The 27,429-nt window shown below is 39.9% G+C and overlaps 2 protein-coding genes across 2 annotated transcripts in view; both read right to left on the bottom strand.

Moving 5' to 3' along the window:
- Positions 1–1,131: 1,131 nt before the first annotated feature.
- Positions 1,132–19,715, bottom strand: LOC134637591 (uncharacterized). Its single transcript, XM_063488041.2, has 12 exons — positions 19,695–19,715; positions 19,300–19,597; positions 18,327–18,374; positions 11,981–12,021; positions 11,660–11,752; positions 11,278–11,335; positions 10,440–10,468; positions 9,719–10,141; positions 3,385–3,423; positions 3,072–3,164; positions 2,263–2,320; positions 1,132–1,388 (listed from the first exon to the last, which is right to left on the bottom strand). Exons 1-12 carry the CDS (start codon positions 19,713–19,715, stop codon positions 1,132–1,134), a joined length of 1,458 nt encoding a protein of 485 aa, XP_063344111.2.
- Positions 19,716–22,354: 2,639 nt separating this feature from the next.
- The window catches only part of LOC134636708 (uncharacterized), a 40,254-nt gene continuing 35,179 nt past the window's right edge, over positions 22,355–27,429 (bottom strand). The window contains exons 11-14 of the mRNA XM_063486826.1: positions 26,819–26,859; positions 26,498–26,590; positions 26,116–26,173; positions 22,355–23,592 (exon numbers count right to left, since the gene is read on the bottom strand). Of these exons, the coding sequence (XP_063342896.1) occupies positions 23,321–23,592; positions 26,116–26,173; positions 26,498–26,590; positions 26,819–26,859 (464 nt within the window). The 3' untranslated portion in view covers positions 22,355–23,320. The remainder of the gene's footprint in view (positions 23,593–26,115; positions 26,174–26,497; positions 26,591–26,818; positions 26,860–27,429) is intronic.

Here is a 27,429-nt window from a genome sequence, read left to right on the forward strand (position 1 = left end):
GTTCAGTTGACCTAAGATGTCCTCCAGGTCTTTGCTGTTAATAGGGTGAAACTGTTTCATGGTGTTTAAACAGTTTTTTGGTGGACACAGTACATGTCCTGGATCTGCTGTTGATGTACCAATTGCTTGTCTAATCTTTTGGATTTTTTCTGTGAAGAATTTGGCAAAGTCATTGCAGGCCATGGTCGAATGAAGTTCAGCTGCCACTGACACAGGAGGGTTTGTTAGCCTGTCAACTGTAGAAAATAAGACCCGAGCATTATGACTGTTTTTAGTGATGATGTCAGAGAAGTAGGACCTCCTTGCACTCCTCAGTTGTACATTATAATTGTGAAGTTTCTCTTTATAGATGTCATAATGAACCTGGAGGTTTGTTTTTCTCCATCTGCGCTCAGCTTTCCTACACTCTCTTTTTTCATTTTTCACCAGTGTGGAGTTTCTCCATGGAGACTTTTTCCTTCCAGAGATAACCTTCACCTTACAGACATAAACATGCATTCCCACCCTCTTGCACACATATACAAATACTCGGTACTCGCCCAATGTGGAGACAAACAGAAATGAACACTGTAGACACACTCAGACTCCCCAAATATACTCTATACTCCCAGGTACCATCACCCCCAGAGGGGCAATCAGGCCCCATACCCAGGAGATGGCTATCTTTGCTCTGGGGTGGAGCAGACCACCCCTGGTCCTGCAGGAGCAGGGAAGTCCACCAGCCCAGATCCAGACCAGGAGATGTTGCTGCATGCTGTTCTACAGTGCATTTAAAAGATGTGAGGGGCATGGCGTCTACACCCCTCTGCCAAATAGCATATGGCATGTTTAATCCTTCCTGGATTAACTTAATGAATTGATAACCAGCCTTGTGTGACAGCTGTTACTGACTGACAGTGTAAGTATCTGAATTGAATTAGAATGAATCTGCATTGGCCTTATTTGTTGAACCAGGAAGCTACATCCATGTTTTATGCTGTTGATTCATGACATGCATAGCATTTAGTATCCAAAATAAACATACTATAATATTTTTTTCCTGTTCCCTGTCATACAAAAAAAATGTAAATCCAGTTTGTCTTAAAATGTTTCTTGTTGAAAACAAAAAATGGATATCACCACAAAATTCTTTCAGCTGAGGTCCTTCATAAGCATCTTCTCATGTTTATTAAGGGCTATGTAGAAGACCTCTTTGGCACTATCACCTGCCTTCAGAGGTCCATTGTAGAGTGCTCTTATCTTGTCCTCATAAGTCTTTAGCTTGTCGATTTTATCATAAGCGTCTTGCTGGATAACCTTTTTTTTAAAGAGTTCCTCAAGGATCGGATTGACATTGCTCACACGCTCGATCAGTTTCATCCTGTGTTTATCCACAAACTCGCTTTTACCTGAAGAAAAAAAAAGAACAGTGACTGATTATATAATGAAGGGAAGCCAATACAGGAGAAATCTGCTCTCTCTTTCTAGTCCCTGTCAGGACTCTTGCTGCAGCATTTTGGATTAACTGAAGGCTTTTCAGGGAGTTTTTAGGACTTCCTGATAATAGTGAATTACAGTCGTCCAGCCTGGAAGTAATAAATGCATGAACTAGTTTTTCAGCATCACTAAGAGACAGGATATTTCTAATTTTAGAGATGTTGCGCAAATGGAAGAAAGCAGTCTTACATATTTGTTTAATATGTGCGTTGAAGGACATGTCCTGGTCAAAAATGACTCCAAGGTTTCTCACAAAATTACTGGAGGCCAAGGTAATGCCATCCAGAGTAAGAATCTGGTTAGATACCATATTTCTAAGATTTTCAGGGCCGAGTACAATAACCTCAGTTTGATCTGAATTAAGAAGCAGAAAGTTAGAGGCCATCTAAATTAGTGAGATGCCATTTCCTCTCCAGCTCATGAGTTATCTGCTTTAAGATGCATTTTTGAGAATTATACTAGGAGTCGGGTACTTCTGATTTGAGGCTCTATTTTTCACAGGAGCTACAGTATTCTGACTCACATGCTTCATACACAGACCTGTACTACAAATCAGAAAAAACTCTGAGAAATTATAATATAGGAACCATAATGTTGTTGCCCATGAAGAGTGTATATAGATTTCTGATCACAGTTGTATAAGTTTGACTTAATGCTGCACATTAAACTGGAAAATATCTTTTTATTATCACCTGTGACCCCAAAAGCTTCTGTTCACACTTCAAGCTCACAGATCATCTGAAGAAGCCGTAGCATGACATAAATAACACTTCAGTGTGAACTCACCTTTTTTCTTAGCTTTCTGTTTGTTCTCCTTCTCTTTGGGCTTCTCTGGTGCAGCAGCCTGAGGAAACCAGAACAGTAACACAGAAGATCATTTACAGTGTGCTTAAACACAAAGTGATGAATGCTTCATCAGTTTATCCTCCCAGTGATGGATGTAAATGTGTGGTCTGCGATGCTGCTGCAGGTGAGATGGACGCACCTGCTCAGCATCTGCAATCACGCCTCGCCGGCATAAAAAGCTGTTCTTGCCTGTGATTGTGGTGGTTGTGTATATGTGTGGCTGGCAGCGGGAGAGCTGCAGCCAACTGTGTAGACATAACCGTAAAGTGTTAATAAAGAGATGCTTAAAAGCATAAATATTTTATCAGGTCTGCTGTGGTTCGTTACAGTGGTGCCAAAACCCAGGATGGGGGGCACAGCAGACCCGATGACATATTTATGCTTTTAAGCATCTCTTTATACACAACCACCACAATCACAGGCAAGAACAGCTTTTTATGCCGGCGAGGCGTGATTGCAGATGCTGAGCAGGTGCGTCCATCTCACCTGCAGCAGCATCGCAGACCACACCCCGCCACAGTAAACTACCAGGGATTTAAGATTATTCATCTGATGGTTCACTAACTCGTCCCCTTGGTTTATTAGTTTGCTTATTGTATTAATATCACCTCAATGTGTTGATTTTTTCACTTGTTATTCAATTAGTTTTCTCAATTTATTAATCTGTTCCCTTGTATTCTACTTTGCATTTGAATAACAGTCGATTAATAATGGAACTTTAAAGCCTGCAGTCTGGAAATAGCAGCTACCTTGGTAGTTTTGGTGGCTCCAGTTGATTTCAGGGATGAAACTTTGTTCTCTGTCTTCTTCTTTTTGGGCGTCACTGGTCCAGCTGATTCAGTCTGAGGAAACCAGCAGCACAAAATGAGAACAGAAGATCATTTACATTTAAAAACAGGATCATTTTGATGTACTGCAGGAGCCATGTGGTACAAAAAAAACTGTGTTAAATAACATCTTAAAACACTGTTGCTTTGATTAAGCTTCCTTATTTAATTGATGGCTGTAAACTATGATATAAAGTAAATACTTTGTCAGGTTGTTCTCATTATGTCGCCTTACCTTGTCCACCTTCCTTTTCCTCGAACTTGAGGAGACAGACTGAAGATAAAAATATGGAGAAACAGATCAGTCAGTTTACAGATGGGCCTGTGATATTAGTCAGACCCAGTCGGACTGACTGAGGTGATTTTGAGGTGTAAATGTGTCAAGGCCAAACACTGTACATTTCAAGTTGTTGCTTGACATTTAATGACTGCATTTAAAAGTAAAAGTCAGTAAGATTACAAGTATAGATTCGGCCATTCACAAACTCTTTGTTTTCCTCACGTATGCTGCTGACTGCTGATTCAAACTCTTTTAGTTCACTTTTAATACCCTTCTCTTTGGTTTGCAGCTCACCGACAACACCATGCGTGAATTGCAGGCTGGATTTAACATCCTGTACATACTTCAAAATGCTGTCCAACCTTTTGTTAAATCCATCCATGATTAATTGGACAAATAACTTGAAGTTATCTTGCTGTTGATGAATCAGCTCTTTGTAAAACTCCCGTTGCTGTTCCAACATAGCATTTAGCATGCTAACACTGACATAGCTGTCCTCTAGCAGTAGTGCCTTATCCGCATTCAGAGGCATATTTGTAAGATTGTTTTGCCTCCTCTACCAGTGAAGATCTGTTTCAGTTCCAAATTGCGATACTGAAATGTCCAATCTTAAAACACTAATTAAAATGTTTTAAAAAACCCAAAATAAAATGCTATGACGGACAAATCTCCCAGTTGACGAACAGCTCCTGTGGATGAGATTGTTTATCTCAACAGGGGAACGAGTTGAGAGGTAAGTGATGGTAAATGTAAGTGACAGAGAATGCTGCGACGTCAGACACCGAAGACTTGGCGGAAAAAAGCGAATGGTAGCTTAAAATTAAACAAACTTTTTTTTTTCAAGCTTTGATTATACCAAATATACTAAACAACTAACAAATTACTAATCACATCTGCTCAATTTAGACACTTCCAAGACTGCATAGATCGGGGCTTCAAGGATATAGTAATGAAGAAGGCCCAGAGTGCATCTTCCCCTGCCAAAAATGAGACGCAAAACACTATTCTAAATGTAAAAATATTGCACTCAATTAATGCGCGAGTTACCCTCATATGAGACTGGACGACAAAATGTATGCATATTTTAGAGACCAAAATCCAATTGTCACGGCAACATTAAAGGTCTGGTGCGATCCGGTAATTAAACACAAAATCGAAGGATATTGTAAAATGATGATTTGGTCCTCACATTCTCCAGAATTCAGAATTGGTCAACTGATTAATACATTCATTAACACATTACTAGACGGGAAAGTGTTTAAGTCCTTTGAGAACCTAAAAGAGGAGTTTGGGCCGGATAACTCCAACATATTTAGGTATTTTCAACTGAGACACTTTCATAGCACTGAAATCAGAAACTATCTCTCTCAAGAGGGCAGTGAGTTAATAGAAATGGTTACTGGGTCATCTAAGAAGTTATCAGAAAATGGGAATCAGAATTGAAGATTGGACAATCAGAAGATGACTGGCATTCAATCGGCCTGTTACAACACACTTCCACTTACTCTAGTCAATGGAGAGAATTTGGCTTGAAAAATTTGAGAAGATTTTTTATGACACCTTACATCAAAAGTAAACAGTTGGGAACCCCACAGCAATGCTGGAGACTCTGAGGCTTCAACATGATCCTTTGAGATTGAAGCAATGGCAAGGTGTCATAGAGGAAATTTCCACAATGGAAAAAATGACTTATTACTCAACCTCCTAAGACCCGAACTCTTTCATGGCATGCATTTTTAACTTCGCTTTGCTATTTGGGCTGATTGGGACCTGATGAATGTAAAAAAGAATTACCTGATTTTTTTTTTTTTTAACCTGATTTTTGTTTCTGAGAAAAATCAGATCCACATATGAGGATATTCGCTTTAAATTTCGATAGAACAATGGCAGTATAACGTCCTCGTAAGTGGATATCAGGCCCTTGTAGAGCAAAATTGTGTATTTTTGTCTAGACAACCCAAAATGTGATGTCCACATATGTGGACGCCAGTTCCTAGGAGGTTAAGACTTGAAGCACATACGGTATGGCAGTATAGAAGTTGTAGTAGTTTTTTCTCATCTTTTTGAGTTACCTGGCTGCTGCTCCAATCCTTCCTGGTTTAAGTGCAGAGGCCACCTAAATGGACTTAACCATCTGTTGTGACCACACAGGGAGTGATGGGCTTGGTTTTTAGTATTAATTTTTGCTGTTGTCCCTGTAGTTTCCCCTTTGGTGTTTAAAATTGTTTATCCAGTTGCTATATAGGTTGAGCAATCTCTCATTTGGTCAGGTCAGGATGAGCGCCGTTCCTTCGCTTGACCTCAGTTGCTCTCGTCTGCTCCCTCGTAACACTGCTCTTTTATTGACGTTACATGAATATGCATAGGTTCATTAACATAGGATATCTTACATAGACGTACACGTGAACAAAGGGTACTGTTTGTGTGTGTGTGTAGGTATGTGTGCGTGTGTGTGTGTGTGTGTGTGTGTGTCAAGATGTGACCCTGTGAATGACTTCCCTCAACCTGCAGTCCAGCAGTTTATCTAAACAAAAGACAGACTAAACCAGACATACATGTGTTTGCTATACCATATATCAGCAAGAGAAGATACGACCTCTCTCATGACCCTAGGAGGCGTGTGCACGCCAGAACACTCTGGAAGGCACACAGTCTTTTCAGACTGCTAAGGATCAAACCTCTATCATTATGCAAGTGATTATAAAACTCTAAGCATATATGAGTAAATATTTCTAAGCATAAATGACAATCAACAATATAAACCTGACATTCCCTAAAACAGACATCTTCTGGATGGCAGCAGGTGTTGCCCGAGGCTCTGATAATCGGCATCATTCAGTACAGGTCTGCAGGACTGTCCTGTGTGTGCAGAAATCTCTGATTCTCCGATTACTTTAATTAGATTATGAACTGCAGATGTTGAAACTGACTAAAACTTAAAGTTTAGAAATGACGTTCTTAAGTTGCTGAACTATTTGCCCCTGCAGTCTTTCCACAGAGTGGAAACCCTTCACACTCAAAGACCTCCTGTCCTGTCTCTAACAAGAGCAGATATTTGAGTGTGATTGACCATAAGCTTCACATTCAGAGCTCACAGACCATTTGTACAAACCTAACATAGAAAATACCTCAGCGTAAACTCACCCTTTTTCTTACTTTCCTGTTTGTTCTTCTGTTTGGAGGCCAGCCTGTCCTATACAGAAAGATAACATACATAAATGCCACATCCATAGATGGGAACAACCAGGGTTTGGGAACTATAGAAAGATACACAGCAGATGGTTGCATTGTGGAACTGTTTCTTCCAATACACACAGATTTTTTTTGTTCAAGAAGAAGTGCTCCTTAGACAGCATTTACTTTAACCCTGGAGAACCCATGGGGTCAGAGCCGACCCCACTGATTTTCTAGGGAACCCATGGGGTCAAATTTGACCCCATGGGTTCTCCAGGGTTAAAATGGACAACATCATGTCGAGATTGTTTCTGCTAGTATGTTTGTAGAAAAAGGTTACTGTTTCATGAAGTGTAACAATGACACACAGCAAGGCTCTACAGGACATTTGCAAAATTATCATAGATACGGCATCCTTACAGACATTTTTCATACCTGAACAAGAATAGTCACAAATGAGGATATTTTCACAGGACGATTTCCTAAATTCATCATAACTAAATTTGTTGATAAGGAGGAATACACAGGAAGTTATGCAGGTAATTTGATATTGAAAGCAGGCCAAAGAGTTTATCTGTCTGTACGCTGATGGTCACTCATCTCCTGCCAAACCGTGTCAGTATATCTGAGAATCTTATCACAAACCACAGGGTGCATTTTTGATTTTTATACATAAAGTTTTTTTTTCCCCTTAATTCACATCAGTGTTTTTTATGATAACATAATGAAGCACAGAGATGAATCCACAGTCAGAGGCCATAAAATTATTTGTAACCTTCATTAAAGCTGTTTCTGTGCTGTGATGGGCTCATCTCTGATGGAGATCACCACCTGTTTGACCCACTGCCCTCTGGTTGGTGCATCACGTCAATCAGGTCCCACACCTCCAGACTCAAAAACAGCTTCTTCCCCCCAAACCCCACCCCTGCCCACTTACCTCACCAATCTGAGCTATCATCTCAGTAACCCTCACCACTCAGGCCACTCACACACAGACTCTATTCAGACCAAGTCTTTTCTTTGCACTGTTTCCAAACACTTTTGAACTTGTATTCTAGTGTATACTTTTCTGTTGTTTTTGTATATATTTCTCCTGTTTGTTATATATTCCTGCTTTTGTTGTACATGTACAGTGACAATAAAGGACTATTCTATTCTATTCTAAATGAATATCAATGGTACTAAAAGTAGCTGTAGATAATGTTACATCTGTGGGATGATTATTGGTAATTTTTTCTCTAATGATTAAAATGTTATTTGTGAAGAAGTTCATGAAGTCATTACTAGTTAACGTTAAAGGGATGGTTGGCTCAGTAGAGCTCTGACTGTTTGTCAGCCTGGCTACAGTGCTGAAGAGAAACCTGGGGTTGTTCTTATTTTCTTCAATCAGTGATGAATAGTAAGATGTTCTGGCTTTGCGGAGGGCTTTCTTATAAAGCAGCAAACTATTTCTCCAGGCTAAATGATGATCCTCTAAATTTGTGACACGCCATTTCCTCTCCAGCTTACGAGTTATCTGCTTTAGGCTACGTGTTTGAGAATTATACCACGGAGTCAGGTACTTCTGATTTGAGGCCTTAGTTTTCACAGGAGCTACAGTTTCCAGAGTCGTACGTAGTGAGGAGGTAAAATTATTAACAAGATGATCGACCTCTGTTGGAGTAGCGTTCAGGTAGCTGCTCTGCTCTATGTTGGTACAGGGCATTGAAGATGATAACAGTGGGTGGATTATATTCTTAAACTTAGTTACAGCACTTTCAGAAAGACATCTACTGTGATAAAGTCTACTCTCCACTGCTGTGTAATCAATTATTGTAAATGTAAATGTTATCAGGAAATAGAATAGAATAGCCTTTATTGTCATTGTACAGGGTACAACGACAATAAAGGCTATTCTATGATCAGACAGCAGAGGGTTTTCAGGAAACACTGTTAAATGTTCAGTTTCTATGCCATATGTTAAAACAAGATCTAGAGTGTGATTAAAGTGGTGGGTGGGTTCTTTTACATTTTGACAGAAGCCAATTGAGTCTAATAACAGATTAAGTCCAAGATGGTGGAGGTCAGTCTGTCGGACCACAGGGAGACCCTCACAGTGAACCACCTGGTGGGGACACTTAGTACAGGTACGGCTGGATTAACTAGAGAGCAGAGACTCAGCAATAGTGAGGAAATGTTCCAGTAGGAGGTCAAAGCTGACAGTCTCTGCTTTGAATCAATACTAAATATTAAACACATTTCAAACTGAAGCCAGCATCAGAAATTACCTTTGAAATTCTGGTGAAATCTGTTGAGTTCAGTGATACTGAACCTTCGTAGTGATTCGTCTCTACATTGACCACCCTGACAGAGTCTCCAGGTGATTTTCCTCTGAGCTGTTTGATGTATTCGCCCCACAAAGTGATCCAGATGGAGCCTGTGCCGTCTTCAAGTTGGAACTCTTTCCTGTTTTCTGCTCCCTGTTTTTTTTCTTCAGTTTGCCAATCTGAACAAACCAACAACACAACATGAGAACAACTCAGAGACCAACAACTCTCCTGTGCATGTTTATTTCTGCTGTGAATTTTGGAATCACATAGTCAGCCTCAAGCTGCTGTTAGAGGAACTCTAATTGTTGCCACTGTGATGGCTTCATTGTTCAGCCCCAGAGTCACCGAGCCAGCAGTCTAAGCAGATATGTGCAGACCTCCCACTCCCTCAGCCATCATCTCCAACTCCTTCAGGGGTGATACTGGAACACTGAGATAATCTGACCAGTGTGTCCTATAAAACCTAAAAGATGGACTCTGCCTGCTCTCTGAAACATTAATTGAAGATTGATCATCTATCAGATGCACTATTCTGTATTCTAAATAGATCTGAAGCTTCAAATTTGCTATGAACACTGAGTCAAAACTGACCTGGACCACTGTGAACATACAAAATAGTCTGTAAAGGTTAAACTGAGCAAATATATCTGTTTGTAATATATTTAATATTTAACACAGAAAAATCTTTGTGGGACTGTTAAAGTCATTTTTCACAGCACAGCCTTCAGCAGGACACTAAGCTAAACATGACTGTTCTGTGGGAGCGCCCTCACAGCTTCACTGCAGCATATTCAGTTCACACTTACCTCCGTTACTTTTCCTTCAACACTCACTGATGTCTTCCCCTCTGATCCGATGGCCTGTCTGATGGAGCAAACTGGAGTCTGGGAATAACCGAGTCTCTGAGCTTCCATCTCCAGATTCTCAGGAACATCAATAGGTGCCATCTTTGATATGCCGCTCTTTTTGGTCACTTTCATGACATTTTCGTCCATGATGACATTTCTGAACAGGTAGCAGCTCTTCTCCTGGAAACGCTGATAGCGCTCTCTTCCATACACCACCACTTTAATGCTGCCTGTTTCATCAGCCACCCCCAGGTAAAAGAAAAACATCTTCTCTTTTTTGGGGGGTTTAGATGTACGCAGAACAGATTTCGCCAGAACTTTGCCAGCTATGGGTTTGTTTCCAAGGTCACCGCTGATCTTTACATCATGGATGGATTTCCTCTGGACACAAATAAAGAGAACAAAAATACAACATGCAGAGAAACATACATATAAATACAAATCATATCTTCAAATTCACTCACATATGAAGGTGAGGAAAATAAACAGGTGGTAATACCAAGTCTTTCAGAAAAGCATTGACTATTACAAGTGATATATTATTATTAGTATTATTATTATTATTATTATTATTATTATACAGCATTAATGTCCACAAAGAAATAAAACTATGTAAGACTTTGTCTAATGCAATGTGCATTATTACTTAATGTTAAAGAAATGATTTCATAACTGCTACCTCATCAGGCTGCAGGCTCCTCAGCTCATCTGTAAGACCAGAAACAAACATGAGTCAGTGAGTTTCACAGTGTTACCTTCTACAAGCTGCTTCCTAAAAAGGAAGAAACAGAAACTCATTTTAATGGCTTTTTAAAAACTTTCAGCATTCTTAGTCTCAATAAAGAGAGACAGAAAATGAAAACTAGTTTTTCAGCGTCACTCTGAGACAGGATATTTCTAACTTTAGAGATGTTGCACAAATGGAAGAAAGCAGTCTTACATATTTGTATCCTGGTCAAAAATGACTCCAAGGTTCCTCACAGTGTTACTGGAGGCCAAGGTAATGCCATCCAGAGTAAGAATCTGGTTAGATACCATATTTCTAAGATTTTCAGGGCCGAGTACAATAACCTCAGTTTGATCTGAATTAAGAAGCAGGAAATTAGAGGCCATCTAAATTAGTGAAAGGTCATTTCCTCTCCAGCTTACGAGTTATCAGCTTTAAGATGCATGTTTGAGAATTATAGCAGGGAGTGAAGTCCTTCTGATTTGAGACTCTATTTTTCACAGGAGCTACAGTATTCTGACTCACATGCTTCAGACAGAGGCCTGTACTGCAAATCAGAAAAAAACCTTTGAGAAATCACAACACGGGAGCCAGAATGTTGTTGCCCATGAAGAGTGTATATAGATTTCTGATCACAGTGGGATAAGTTTGACCTAATACTGCACATTAAACTGGAAAATATCTTTTTATTATCACCTGTGACCCCAAAAGCTTCTGTTCGCACTTCAAGCTCACAGATCATCTGAAGAAGTGGTAACATGACATAAATAACACTTCAGTGTGAACTCACCTTTTTTCTTAGCTTTCTGTTTGTTCTCCTTCTCTTTGGGCTTCTCTGGTGCAGCAGCCTGAGGAAACCAGAACAGTAACACAGAAGATCATTTACAGTGTGCTTAAACACAAAGTGATGAATGCTTCATCAGTTTATCCTCCCAGTGATGGATGTGAACTACCAGAGATTTATTTATTTTTATTCATCCGATGGTTCATTAAGTGGTCCCCTTGGTTTATTAATTTGCTTATTGTATTGCCTGAATGTATTGATCTGTTCACTTGTTACTTAATTAGTTTTCTCACTTCATTCATCTGTTCCCTTATAATCTACTAAGGATTTGAATAACAGTTGATCAATAAAGGAACTTTAAAGCCTACAGTCTGGAAATAGCAGCTACCTTGGTAGTTTTGGTGGCCCCAGTTGATTTCAGGGATGAAACTTTGTTCTCTGTCTTCTTCTTTTTGGGCATCACTGATCCAGCTGATTCAGTCTGAGGAAACCAGCAGCACAAAATGAGAACAGAAGATCATTTACATTTAAACACAGGATTATTTTGATGCACTGCAGGAGTTATGTGGTACAAAGAACCTGTGTTAAATAACATCTTAATAAACTGTTGCTTTGATTAAGCTTCATTAATTTAATTCTGACACTGATGGATGTAAACTATGATATAAAGTAAATACTTTGTCAGGTTGTTCTCATTATGTCTCCTTACCTTGTCCACCTTCCTTTTCCTTGAACTTGAGGAGACAGACTCTGAAGATAAAAATATGGAGAAACAGATCAGTCAGTTTATAAATGGACCTGTGATATTAGTCAGACCCAGTCGGACTGACTGAGGTGATTTTGAGGTGTAAATGTGTTGAAGGACAAACACTGTTGCTTTCAAAATGTTTCATCCTTAGTATATCAGTGTGTGTGTGTGTGTATATATATATATATACATACATATATATATATATATATATACACACACACACACACACACACACACGTATTCACAACATCATCTTCAGCAGGATGTCCGAAAACTGTAACAAACATGTTTTTCCCACTAAGCGGTTACCATGGAAAAACTCTGTTTCCATTGAAATTGGATCACAGTTTTCCACAAAGCCCACATCTGGACATGAACTTGACATTGTTCATATGTTTACACTTCTATCTCATTTTCACATTAAGCTAATTTACAGTCACTGAAGCGTTACAGCAAAATATTGCTTTAATTACTTTGTTAATTTTGTTTCAATACATGACAACCTTTTGCTATATGCCAAATGACGGTGCACATATTTGGTTGACATCGTTTTGTCAGTATATTATGGGTATACACGGTCAAAAGTTTTAGAACACCCCAATTTTCCCAGTTATTTATTGCAATTCAAGTCATTCAAGTCCGATGAATAGCTTGAAATATTACTAAGATAAGTGGTGAACTGCCTGAGGTTTAAAAAAGATAGGGTTACTCAAAACTGAAAAATCATGTAAATTTCAGAATTATACAAAAAGGTCTTTTCAGGGAACACAACACGGGTTAACGATTTAAAGCTGTTCTGCAGCAATAGAGGTCAATCAAGCCTTTAAAGCTGGTGCTGCTAATTCCTACAGGTATTCCAACTTTTCTGGATTACTTACAACCTCCTCTGTCTGCATAGAAGCAGTGTTGGAACACACTGTGATACCATACCCTCGTGAGCATCAGTTGAACAGTATTGTAATACAGAAAGTAGTGTGTTGCCAGAAAAAGGCGATTAACAATGGAAGAGAGACAGACCATCATAACACTTAAAAATCTAGGTCTTGATATAAAATCAGAAATCAGAGATCCAGTTAACAAAGAAATAAATTATGACCCCCGGAAAATCCAAAATGTATTTCTAGACTACTATAAAACTCTATATAACCAGTCTGAATTGGCGGATGAAAGAGAAAAGAGAATGGAAGTGCTATTTGGAGATAAAGAAAGATAAATCGATAAAAACAATACAGAAAAAAACAACACAGTTTAAAAACTGATAAAACAAAATCGAATCACAAAAAGAATCAGTAAAAAAATTAAGAGTAATAAAACACGTATAATCGGCAGTGATGGGAATAACGGCGTTACAAGTAACGGCGTTATTTTTTTCAGTAACGAGTAATCTAACTAATTACTATTTCTATCGTTACAACGCCGTTAACGTTACTAACAAGAAAATGCGGTCGTGTTACTATTTTTCAACAAATCTACGGTTGAAGCTGTGTTCAGCTTACCGCATCTTATATCAGTTGCACGGAAGTAGCTGTAAGTAATCTGGACGCTACAGCTTTAAGCAGCTGCGCGCTCCCGCGAACTGTAATCACTGTCTAGCACAACACCTGGAGCTCAGGGGGCAAAACAATCGCATGAGTGCTGCTGTTTGACTGAGGAAGAATAAAGTAGTCGTGGTAAGCCAATCACATGATAAAGCAACAAGGTGATATATACCAGTTTTTAAATTGTGTTGATGGGCCACGTAAAACCAGAGTCGTGATAAACAATATATACGCGTGTTTTTCCTCAATAGTTTCATCACTCTTACTGTCTAAGGACAGCGCAGCAAGCACTCTCTGCTTATGAGCAAAAAATTAAAAAACAAAACAAAAAACAGCCCATTCGTGTTGGTGGAAAAATGCACCATGTCGATCAAAAAATGATATGGTAACATGACATTTGGTTGTTTAGGAAGAGGAGGAAGTTTCAGGAGTGGCGGAGAGAGAGAGAGAGAGAGAGCAGAAAAAGAGAGAGCGAGTTTTGAGATGTGAGAGATTTGTGACGTTTAGCGTGTTTGGAGTGTGTAGATAATGTGTTGTCTTGTGTAGTTAGTGTGTAGTGTTGTGGATAGTTTTGTGTTGTGTGTCAGAACAATGAGGCGACTGCTGTCTCCAGGTAGAAACAGGAGTGATACACCTGCTGCTGTCAGACCTGCAGGTATCAGGCTGTGATGTTCTCCTGTATCTCCATAGTAGACAACATTTTTGAAGTGGCACAAATAATTTGTGTGGCATCTTATTTAATGCAGAACACCTGATTGTTATGTAAATACTTTGAAATGGTTATAACAAAGGGCAAAAGGTAAATGGCTGCAAATAACTTTGTTGTTTGCATTTAAAGTTATGAAATATGAAAACATAACTGTGAATTCAGACATGTGAGGTTGTGCTGAAAAGGATGACACCAAACAAGGCAAAGTAAATAGTTTTTAAAGGTGAAATGTAGAGGAAACATCAAAAGTGGTTAAAATGTCCAATTATACCCTGGACCCCAGAGGGTTAAACATTTTTTTTAAAGTAATGCAATAGTTACTTTTCAAGTAATTAACTACTTTTAGAATCTTGTAACTCAGTTACTAACTCAGTTACTTGAAGTAGTAACTAGTAACTATAATTAATTACTTTTTCAAAGTAACTTGCCCAACGCTGATAATCGGGTGAACCAGTGGGTCTTTGACTCGGCTTTAAAGACCTCCACAGAGCATGCCTGCCTGAGGGAGGTTGTTCCACAAAGATGGGACGAAAAGAAAAACACACTCTGGCTTTAGAAACTTTTAGAAGGGCAGTATCCTGAGATCAAAGAGCACGGGATGGAACATGGAGGTGCAAAAGTTTAGAAAGATATGAAGGCACCAAACAATTTAAAGCCTTGTAGGTGAGCAACAAGACCTTAAAATCTGCTCAAACCTACAAGGCAACCAGTGAAGAGATTTCAGTACTGGGGGTTATGTGCTCAAAATTCCCAGTTTTGGTTAAAATGCGAGCAGCTGCATTTTGTACCATTAGTAAACCTCTAAAACTTTTCTTTGGGAACCCAGAAAGAAGAGCGTTACAATAATCAATGCGCAAAGACACAAACGCATGGACAAGAACCTCTGCAGTGTCCAGTGATAAAACTTGTCTGATTGTAGCAACGCTCCTTAGATGATAAAAGTCAGTCCTTGCTGTCTCTTTTACATGAGACTTAAAGGAGAGCACCGCGTTGAGCCACATGCCCATGTTCTTTACCTTGACCCTACAATTTATGACATAGTCATCAATATTCAAGGTGAAATTTTGGGACAAGTACTGAAATTTTTTGTGGTCCAGTGACCATCAAATCTGTCTTATCTGTCATGGTCCGGGGTGTGTGGCTGGAATTTTGCATCAGGCTCCTGACACAGACTTTTTTAGATCTTACCCTCGTTCAGCCTGAGTATCACGACCTAAAAGAGGTTTTCAGTAAACACAAAGAATCGTGATTGCCACCTTACAGACCCTATGACTGCGCTATCGAGCTCTTGCCTGGTGCTCCGCTTCCTTCTAGTTGGTTATACAACATCTCCAGGCCCGAAAGGGAGACCATGGAAAAATATATCTAAAATTACCTACAGTCATTAGCTGCAGGTATCATCTGTCCATCCTCCTCCCCGGTGGTTGCTGGCTTCTTTATTGTGGAAAAGAAGAAGAAATCACTCCGTCCATGCATTCACTTTAGAGGTTTAAATGGCATCACCATTAAAAATAAATATAAATGACCCCTTATCAGCTCAGCCTTTGAACGATCGTGGCTCAAGAGATGGCAGTTCGTCTTGTAATCGGAAAGTTGCTGGTTCGAGCCCCAGCTCCGACAGTCTCGGTCGTTGTGTCCTTGGGCAAGACACTTCATCCGTTGCCTACTGATGGTGGTCAGAGGGCCTGGTGGCGCCAGTGTCTGGCAGCCTTGCCTCTGTCAGTCTGCCCCAGGGCAGCTGTGGCTACAACGTAGCTTGTCATTAGCAGTGTGTGAATGGGTGAATGACTGAACGTAGTGTAAAGCGCTTTGGGGTCCTTAGGGACTAAGTAAAAGCGCTATACAAATACAGGCCATTTACCAACCTCTCCACAGAGCCACCATATTCACTAAACTGGATCGCTGCAACACCTCCCATCTGGCCCGCACTAGGGAGCGGGATGAGTGGAAAACAGCTTGCAATACACCACTAGGTCATTTCGAGTATTTAGTCATGCCTTTTGGGTTTGTCTTTCAGAACCTGGTCAAGGACGTGCTCCGTGATTTCCTGAACCAATTTGTTTTTGTTTATCTTGATGACATACTCATTTTCTCCAAGACCCCCCAGGAACACCATGTCCATGTCCAAGCAGTCCTCCAACGCCTCCTGGAAAACAGACTTTATGTCAAAGCTATGTACTCGCAGGGGGGCAGGTGAAGACTGATCCAGCCAAGATCCGTACGATTCTGGAATGGCCCACACCCACATCACGCAAGCACCTGCAGTGCTTCCTCAGCTTCCTCAGCTGTTGTGTCACCCAGACCACTCCAAGGCATTCATTCTGGAGGTGGACGCATCTGACGTTGGCATCGGAGCAGTCCTCTCCCAGCATTCAAGACCCAAGGCCAAGTTACACCCATTGGCCTTTTTTTTCACATCAGCTCTCGTCAGCGGAACACAACTATGATGTAGGAGACAGAGAGTTGCTCACTATAAAATTGGCCCTAGTGGAGTGGCGCCACCTATTAGAAGGAGCTGAACATCCATTCACCATCTTCACAAGTAAGCCTGCAGAGCTTACTTGTGAAGCTGTTATATGTTCAGTGGATCTAATTCTGCATATAATACGAGCAGCTGTATTCTGAACTAACTGCAATTTGTGGAGAGATTCATGAGTGTAGTGGCAGATTTCTTTTTTCATGTATTAATCACATATTTAATCATATCACATTAGTTATAGTAATATCACTTTCTCACTTCACTATAGTAAGAGCACTCCTGTCACCAGTTTGCATGCATGTGGAGTGTTAACACAGTGAGGCCTTTGTAATGGGAGACGTTAAACAGATAGTGGGACGACTTCTGCTTATCAGGGATGTAAATCCTTAGGTGATAGCCAAGCAGAAAACAAGGTCATAATTCTCTCTGTGAGGGAGAAGGTATAGCCCCCCCCCGTGAGAGGGGCCAACATGTAAGAGTTTGTGGAATGTTCTTTGTCTGTGTCTCTGTATATAAGATGTAAGGGCGGTGGCCACAATTCAGAGATGGTCCTGGTGTTTCACTGGGATGCTCTCTCCACATTGCAATGTGTTTATTAAACCCACTTCAAATCAAGCTCACTGGGTGAGTTGCAGGTTATTGTTAAATTTTCCACAACATGAGATAGACCATAGAGAAGAGAATTACAATAACCTAAACAAGATGTGACAAGAGCTTTGACAAGTATGGCGGTACTGTTCGGAGTGAGTGAAGGACGAAGGCGGTTACTATTACAAAGATGAAAATAGGAAGACCGAGTGATATTATTTATATGTGCTATGAAGGAAAGAGTGCTATCGAGGATGACAACAAGACTCTTATACTGAGGGGAGGGTGTGACAACAAAGTTATCAATGGATAATGAAAGACTTCTGGTTTACTGCCTGATATTTCTCATAATTTTAATTTGGTGATCTTATTTAGTTGTGTTAATTTCATAAAAAGTTTATGCTTGAGGTCCATGACCTCATTACACACCATGAGCCAGTCATTACAGATGAGTGGCTCATGAAAAACTGTCTGGTAACTTCCTGGTTGAGTAGAAATTTCTGAAACTTGTTTTCTGTGACCAGAGAAAGGTAAGCACTAACATGCTGGTGTGTGATTTACCACATAAATTTTAATTAATTTAAGCCCAACGTAAGGTGCCAAAGATGTAAAAAAGATGCACAAATATAAACATTTTCCATCTTCTGTTAAAACTGTTAAACACATCAAATAAAACACAGGCAGGCCACTCATACAATAATCCTCTGGTAAGACTCATTACCAGAGGATTATTATATGAGTGGCCTGCCTGTGTTTTACTGATTTTATCCTTTGTTCCTTTTTCCATCGTCATTACTGTCTGTGATTGATCAGTGATTCATTTGTGCTGTATTATTCGCCTCCCAGGAGTTTTGATTAAACTTCTTTATTTTTCACCTGATCACCGTCTCATTGGTGTCTGCAGTTTGAACTTCATGAACGTGACAAACACTGTGATGCTTTTCTTTGTTTCTAATCAAACACATTTACTGAGGACAGCTGTGTACCTACCGTCAGTCAGAGCTCTGACACCAGTTGCTCCTGTTGATGGTCCCGGTGCTGTAAAAACAAAAAACAAATGAACTGCTCTCATCAGCTGTAACTATAGCAACAACAACAACAAAAACACAGGTAAACAGACTCAAGTTCTCTCCTTTGTTTGTTCCACCCACTCCTGCTCTACCTGAAGGAACTCCAGCAAATGTGAGGTTTTACATCCTGGTCTTACATGCTGCCTGCAGAATCTAATTTAAAGGTTTGTCAGCTGAATAAATGTTGTACCAGTCATTTCTTAGCATATCTGATTTCAGAGCATGTCAAAGTATATTTAGTGTCATTTTCATTATAATCAAAGTTCAATATTTTTGAAAGGAAAACATTTCCCTACATTTGCTGTTCTTTATGACTGAGTTCCCCAGTTCTTTATTATCCCTCTTTTAGGTGTGTGTGTAGTCTGCATGTGCTCACTCCTTCTCAGCTTCATCTTCCTTAAATTCTAAAATCTGCTCCTGGTTTGTGGAATTATACTTTCTTGTTGCTTCCTCAGAGTGGAACTGATAACTCTATATTTGTAGCCTGTCTGTCAGTCTCACTGTTATCTGCAGCTCGGCTTTAAGTAACACGATGAGAGCTGTGAATTTGGACACACTTTCAGACACAGTACCAGTTTTCTCCACAAAGTAAACATGAAACCCTCCCAGTGGTCCCTGGTTTAATCTGGGAACATGTGATGTGTATGTGGCACTTTCATAAAACATTTTTTGACTGTTCAAGAAATGTGGAATTACAATAAAATGAATAAACATGAATAATTAAAATCTTAGATTCTCATTTTAACATGAAGAAAGAAAAAAAGACATCTAAACATCAAACATCTGTAAAAACCTCTTTATTATCACTTGCACTGACCATTAAAGCTTCTGCTGTCACTCACAGACCATCTGTAGAAGCTTCACATAAACATCAGGTCACAGTATGAACTCACCTCTTCTCTCATCCTCCTGTTTCTTCTTCAGTCTTTCCACAAAGGGGCGCAGTCGGTCCTGCACTGCAGCGTCCCTCCGAGGTATTTGATCCATTATTTCATAGATTTTATGGACAGATGTTTCTACTCCGTAGTGCTCGATGATTACTTGGGGCATCTCTTCTCTGGACTTGGTGGTCTTTACTCTTTTGCCGATGTCCGACAGAATAAACATCATCTTCTTGTACTGTGGCTCATCGAGCTCTTCGAGGATCTCGGTCAGAGCTGTTTTCCAGTCTTTCTCTGAAATCGTTGACATCTGACACACAGACAGAAATGCTCTGTTACACCAGCTCCATGAACCCAACACACTGTGAGAGGTGAAAGCACACTGTGCAGTTTTCACTGCATCTCACATTCATCTGAGAAGTTTTCATTTCTACTTTCAACCTTGTTTTAATATTTATTGAAACGCAGTTTAAAGGCCCCGCCCTCTGAGAGCTCTGTGTAAACACAGAGTGATCTGTGTGTTCTGTTTCCAGCTGTGAGAAATCGACATTTTCACCAAATGAATCCACGCACGTTCCCGTGACAACAAAACCCACAGTTGTGCTTCGTTCAGTGGTTTTAATGAGCGACGGCTTAACAAGCCGCACATATAAAACATTCCCCAGCTCACTGTTCATAAGAGTAAAGGAACACTTTGAGAACACCTCAGATCTCAATGATGTGACGTCTGTGCTGATATGGACGGGTGATGTGCTCGGAGTGAAAGGATGTCCCACTGTTTGATGGAAAAGAAGATCAATGCCAACAAACACCACCCCCACACCCCCACACCCCACCTGAGCCACACACAGACTCTATACTCAGTTTCCTTTGCAGTGTTCCAAGTCCTTTGTAGTCTGTCCTCTAATGTGAGCCTTTCTATTCTCAGGTGTTGTTCACCAGGAAGACCCTGTTTGTGTTCAGGGTGAACCTGCTCTCATCTATGAAAATAACAGGGTGCCAGGGGTGGACCGTTCAGTTCTGGTATTGTCTGTCTACATGGTGTCGGGCCGTGAGCACAGACCTACTGTTTCTGATTGTCTGGTCACAGACATTCACACCACTGACCTGTGTTATGATCCAATGTTGTCAGTGTTTGTTTTATGTGTGACTCCTCCCACCAGAGGATGGCTGTGGGTTTTGTCCCCTTTCTCTCTTAGGAGGTGGACACCTGGGCGTGCCTGCTGAGTAGCTGGGTGGAGTCTCTTCCTGTCCTCAGATTGGATAATTGGTTGATCACCTCCAGTATTTAACTGCCGGATGACAGCCACCTGGCCCCCTCTCTACTAGCCTCCACCATCCAACAAAGAGCATGTGTTTTGAGTTGTTGTTTCATAGAGTGTCTTTGCCCATTGATTTGCAAGTATAACTGTGTGTGTGTGTGTGTGTGTGTGTGTGTGTGTGTGTGTGTGTGTGTGTGTGTGTGTGTGTGTGTGTGTCTGGTGTTAGTATCTTAATTTTGTAAATAGATTTGTAAAGTAGCAATTGTGTATTTTGTTCACCTTGTATATATTCTTCACTGCAGCAGCCTAGCAGGCGTGAGAAGCCTTTTTTTGTTGATTAAATTTTCTCCTGTTTTTCATTTAGGAAGTTAGGTAAGTGAATTGTCTTTTGGTTGGTTTTTCATTTGTGTAGGAAAGCATAGGGACCATTAGGGAGTTTTGTTTGTTATTTTTTTGGCACTGCTCACTGCTGAAGAAAATAAATGGATGCCTAGCACTTTAAAAAGATATTGCTGTTTGGGTTCTTGCTTGGCTGTGTGTGAGTGGGCCAATTTCTTGTTGCGTTCAATACTCGCCTAGACTAAGAACGTAACACCTGCTGGAGGTCATTTTGCATCTCCAGCACTGCTCATCCTGTTGCCCCTTGCAGTAAAGAGCAGGTATATGAGGTGCTGTAGGGACATTATTACTGAAACACGTTCACACACACTACTGAATCGCACTCACACATATTTATATGTATGTACATAAATGCCAGTGCGGCTGGTGGTGCGGCTAGCTTGACTGTGGCTTCGCATGTGAGGGCTCACTTGACCACGGTATTGCAACAGGCTGCTGTTCCACAGCTGTCGCATTTGACAGAGTTGTGGTGGTCTCTGCTGAAGCTAATATATTGTTAAGTAATGCGGCTGCTTCACTTAGGCTACTAGCAGGTTGCTGAGTAGACGTCTAGTGGTTTGAAATGTGCCACTTTGTCCTTCAGTTTACTTGTCAGGAAACAACTTCCTGTTCAGCTGAAATGCCTCAGTTTTCAGTGGCGTGTGTGAGCGCGTTTCAGTAATATTGTCCCTTACTGCACCTCATACACATACATCCTACATACATATTACACACACTGCATACACATTTTTGCAGAGCGTGGTCTGCTGAAATAAAGCTTCCCTGAAACAATCATCTTCCTGTTGTCCTAATGACACGCACTTACAGGAAACAGAAACCATAACAGGCGATAATCTGCTCTCACATTTCTTTGTTCAAACCACAAGATCAACAATAGTTTATATATGTAAAATTCTTAACTTTAATACATTTGTTTTCTAACAACTTTCAGGGGAAAGCATTTAAATAATACTCACTCCTGCTGGTTTCAGCCACAGCTTAGTTTCTTTATGAGTTTCAAAGCAGCCAGTAGTTCGAGGAAGGCGGGAAAGCTTTTCAGGATCATATTTCACTATTCAGAGTGTGTTACAGGTGTGATGTTAGTGCAGGGGGATATATCAACTTAAATAATCTTTGATCTCGTTTGCTTGCCACATACAGACTGATAATAACAGACACACACACACACACAGATTTTTAGCACTGACTGTTCAGAGTTAAATCTTGATCCTCCTAACAGGCAGTTTCAGAGTCACAGCTCCCAACTACCCCATCCTCATACAGAATGGTTTGGTCCACAACGGCTCTACAACTGTACAGAACACTTCCTGTCGTCTCTTAACACACATAAGTAAGCACAGCTGAAGCAGAGTTTTTACAGTTTACACATGTGAGGATTTGGTTCAACTTTATTTATATAACTCCAAATCACAACAACAGGTGTCTCCAGGTGCTTCATACTGTAAGGTGAGGTGGACACTGGGAGATAACACTTACAACACACTACTCCAACACACACCATACAAAGGAATAAGATTAACTACAGGATGAATACACAGTTCAGCACAAAGATAGAGCTTCTCACATGAATGTTACATCCATAGATGGGAACAACCAGGCTTTGGGAACTAGAGGAAGTTACATGGCAGACAGTATCAAAATATGGCATAGATAGGGCATCTTTAAAGACATTTTCATACCTGAACAAGAATATAGCCACAAAGGAGTTTCTTAAATTAATCATAGATGGATTTGTTGATAATGAGGAACACACATTTCAGATTTTTGTACACAATGTAAAGTTATTTTTTTCCTTTATTCACATCAGTGCTTTTTTGGTAACATAATCAAGTTTGATGTTTAAAAAAAATAACAAGCACAGAGACTGTCAGAGGCCATAAGAAGATCATTTGTAACCTTCACTAAAGCTGTTTCTGTGCTACATTTGTTCCCTATTTGAATCCCTGTCTGCAGCCTGACTGAGCATTCATTTGATTAAATGTCAGTTTGCTTGTATGACAGTGATGTACTTTGAGTGATAAGTGAAGTGAAGGCCATGGCCATAGAATAGTTCCCCATGCCAAGAACCAATGAGCTGACTTGATTTTTAGGTCAGATGTTACCATAATTTCTGTCTGAAGTGTTCCTCCACCGTCACTCCCCTTTTTGATCTGATGAAGGAACATGTGACAGATGTGTGGTCTCCTTTGTGCTTTTCAGAGTATCAAGGCCCTTCTTTGTAGTGCTCTGATGTTGGCTGCACCCTGTGTGAAGAAGCTATTCTGGGGACAGAGTGTTGATAACAGCTACTGGGTTAATGGACCTGTAAATTGTTTTTCTAGAAAAGTTAACAAACATCAGGTCAGTTCCTGATCCAAAAGGAGACCCTGGCTTTACTTTGTACTGTTTTGGGTGAGGTCCTCAATGAGCATCTTTTCATGTTTCCTAAGGACTTGGTAGAAGGCTTCTTTGGAGGCATCACCAGCTTTTAGAATGTGGCTGAAGAGCTCCCTCATCTTCTTTTGAGAGGTCCTCTGAGCACTGATGTCATCGTAAGCTTCTTGGTGGATAATGTCTTCTTGTAGGAGGTCATCCAGAATCGGTGCGATGTTGCTCACTCTCTGGATCAGCTCGTTTCGGTGTTCATCCACAAAATGTTTTTGTCCTGAGGAAAAAAAAATTATAGCGACTGATTGGAATCTTGCTGCATTGCTTTTATTTCAAAATACAAGAAAACATTTTTAATTCATTATACAGTGGCCCCCCGTTTATCACCGGAGTTAAGTTCTAAGAATAACCCGCGACAGGTGAAATCTGTGAAGTAGCCAGCTTTATTTTTTTACAATTATTACAGATGTTTTAAGGCTGTAAAACTCCTCACTACACACTTTATACACTTTTCTCAGAAAGGCATGAACATTTTCACACTTTTCTCTCTTGTTTAAACACTCTCAAAGTTCAAACCTTCGTAGAAAAATAAGTCCAGTATTATAGAATGAAACCAGAGATCAAACCTTGTTTTCAGGTCCAGAACATTGAATAAAGCAGCTGTGAGAGAATTCAACATTAATGAATCAATGGCAAGAAAGTGGAGGAAGCAAGAAGAATGAGTTGAGTAAAGTTTGACTCACTGTTTTGTTTTACTTAAAGTGCCTTATAATCTTATAATGTGAAAAATATGGTAACTTCTACCTTCCTTTAGCATCTCCAGAAGTCCAACTTTTTGTGCGATGGTTAGCATCGTCCTCTGTCTTGTGGGTGCTACCAAACGTGCCTTTAACGGTGCAAAATGTTTCATGGACATTGTTTTTGTTGGGGAGAAAACTAATAAACATACAGTACAGCACTTCAGAGTCACACTGCTAGCGATCGAAGATTTATGTAAATTTGACAAGCTGAACGCATTCTGTACTGGACAGGAGACACAGGATGAGATTGACTGACAATGGTCTACAGCCAATCAGGATGCAGAACACAATGCGCTGTTTAAAAAAAAAAAAGCCTGCAAAATTGCACAAAACAAAATCCACGAAACAGCGAGGCTACGAAAGGTGAACCGCATGGCATTATTTTTGTGCCACTATTCTGAGCGCACGTGAAAAAAAATTTGCAGGTGCAAGTGTTGCATTTTGAGGAGAAATTTATTTTGAGCGAAGAAAAGCTAAATTTGAGTGAACAAAACTCATTGCTGCGTGCACAAACTGTATTTCAGTGTTTGCTATTATCCACACACACAATAGCAGCCCCTCTTGCTCAGGTTTTGCATTTGCGCTTGCTCACAATGTGTTGCTCGCACTCTCAACATTTCTGCCCGTGCGCGTTCAACTTTTTTTGTACACCGTTATATTTGTGCCACAAAACCAGCCAATCACAGACTTGGATGCAAAAGTCTGATTGGCTGTTTTGGTCTCCAATCAGCTCGAAATGACGAAATGCAATATCCCAGAATGCATTTCGTCCAAAACTCAAACGAGGCAGTGGCGGAGGAACACAGAGTGGCGGAGTTTGAAATATTACTCTTTCTGGGTCACAAAATAAACTTTGAAGATATTTTCATGCGAGAATGGTGCTGTGTAAACTTCAAATATCTGCTCGATTTATCAAGACATCACATATTTGCAAAAGTGCTCTAACGTTTCGGACAAAAAAATCGTCCGACTACACAAAGGAACACATTGCGAGCAAGCGCAAATGCAAAAACAGAGCGAGAGGGGCTGCTATTGTGTGTGTGTGGATAATAGCAAACACTGAAATACAGTTTGTGCACGCAGCAATGAATTTTGTTCACTCAAATTTAGCTTTTCTTCACTCGAAATAAATTTCTCCTCAAAATGCAACACTTGCACCTGAAAATTTTTGTTACGTGCCCTCAGAATAGTGGCACAAAAATAACGCCATAGAACCACATTATAGCGAGGGATCACTGTATTTCATTTTAATTTGAAAACAAAAAGAAATATTGAAGTAATCACTTGGGTTCTATGGTAATGAAACCAGAGAATTATTCTCACTTTATTTTAGTCTGGTAAAGTGACCAATCACATTCTTCTCTTGAGCTCCGCCCTTCAAACAATCTAACTGCTGCATAACCTGGTTTAATATGTGCATTGAAGGACATGTCCTGGTCAAAAATGACTCCAAGGTTCCTCACAGTGTTACTGGAGGCCAAGGTAATGCCATCCAGAGTAAGAATCTGGTTAGATACCATATTTCTAAGATTTTCAGGGCCGAGTACAATAACCTCAGTTTGATCTGAATTAAGAAGCAGAAAGTTAGAGGTCATCTAAATTAGTGAAAGGTCATTTCCTCTCCAGCTTACGAGTTATCAGCTTTAAGATGCATGTTTGAGAATTATAGCAGGGAGTGAAGTCCTTCTGATTTGAGACTCTATTTTTCACAGGAGCTACAGTATTCTGACTCACATGCTTCAGACAGAGGCCTGTACTGCAAATCAGAAAAAAAACCTTTGAGAAATCACAACACGGGAGCCAGAATGTTGTTGCCCATGAAGAGTGGACATAGATTTCTGACCACAGTGGGATAAGTTTGACCTAATACTGCACATTAAACTGGAAAATATCTTTTTATTATCACCTGTGACCCCAAAAGCTTCTGTTCGCACTTCAAGCTCACAGATCATCTGAAGAAGTGGTAACATGACATAAATAACACTTCAGTGTGAACTCACCTTTTTTCTTAGCTTTCTGTTTGTTCTCCTTCTCTTTGGGCTTCTCTGGTGCAGCAGCCTGAGGAAACCAGAACAGTAACACAGAAGATCATTTACAGTGTGCTTAAACACAAAGTGATGAATGCTTCATCAGTTTATCCTCCCAGTGATGGATGTGAACTACCAGAGATTTATTTATTTTTATTCATCCGATGGTTCATTAAGTGGTCCCCTTGGTTTATTAATTTGCTTATTGTATTGCCTGAATGTATTGATCTGTTCACTTGTTATTTAATTAGTTTTCTCACTTCATTCATCTGTTCCCTTATAATCTACTAAGGATTTGAATAACAGTTGATCAATAAAGGAACTTTAAAGCCTACAGTCTGGAAATAGCAGCTACCTTGGTAGTTTTGGTGGCCCCAGTTGATTTCAGGGATGAAACTTTGTTCTCTGTCTTCTTCTTTTTGGGCATCACTGATCCAGCTGATTCAGTCTGAGGAAACCAGCAGCACAAAATGAGAACAGAAGATCATTTACATTTAAACACAGGATTATTTTGATGCACTGCAGGAGTTATGTGGTACAAAGAACCTGTGTTAAATAACATCTTAATAAACTGTTGGTTTGATTAAGCTTCATTAATTTAATTCTGACACTGATGGATGTAAACTATGATATAAAGTAAATACTTTGTCAGGTTGTTCTCATTATGTCTCCTTACCTTGTCCACCTTCCTTTTCCTTGAACTTGAGGAGACAGACTCTGAAGATAAAAATATGGAGAAACAGATCAGTCAGTTTATAAATGGACCTGTGATATTAGTCAGACCCAGTCGGACTGACTGAGCTGATTTTGAGGTGTAAATGTGTCGAAGGACAAACACTGTTGCTTTCAAAATGTTTCATCCTTAGTAAATCAGTGTGTATACATACATACATACATACATACATACACATATATATATATATATATATATATATATATATATATATACACACACACACACACACACACACATGTATTCACAACATCATCTTCAGCAGGATGTCCGAAAACTGTAACAAACATGTTTTTCCCACTAAGCGGTTACCATGGAAAAAAAACTCTGTTTCCATTGAACTTGGATCACAGTTTTCCACAAAGCTGTCCAGTTATCCATAAAGCCCACATCTGGACATGAACTTGACATTGTTCATATGTTTACACTTCTATCTCATTTTCACATTAAGCTAATTTACAGTCACTGAAGCGTTACAGCAAAATATTGCTTTAATTACTTTGTTAATTTTGTTTCAATACATGACAACCTTTTGCTATATGCCAAATGACGGT

The sequence above is a fragment of the Pelmatolapia mariae genome, linkage group LG10_11 (genome assembly GCF_036321145.2).
Source record: "Pelmatolapia mariae isolate MD_Pm_ZW linkage group LG10_11, Pm_UMD_F_2, whole genome shotgun sequence".
In the NCBI taxonomy this organism is placed as follows: domain Eukaryota; kingdom Metazoa; phylum Chordata; class Actinopteri; order Cichliformes; family Cichlidae; genus Pelmatolapia; species Pelmatolapia mariae.

Bases quoted from the DNA above. Each gene is read 5' to 3' on its own strand.
- LOC134637591 (XM_063488041.2), bottom strand. From the start codon at position 19,715: ATGAAAACTTCTCAGATGAAT. The intron at 10,142-10,439 runs GTAGCAGTTATG...ATTTGTGTCCAG, and splicing joins GGAGCCTGCAGCCTGATGAG to AGGAAATCCATCCATGATGT. The intron at 3,424-9,718 runs GTAAGTGTGAAC...TTTTATCTTCAG, and splicing joins TTGAAGGAAAAGTAACGGAG to TCTGTCTCCTCAAGTTCGAG.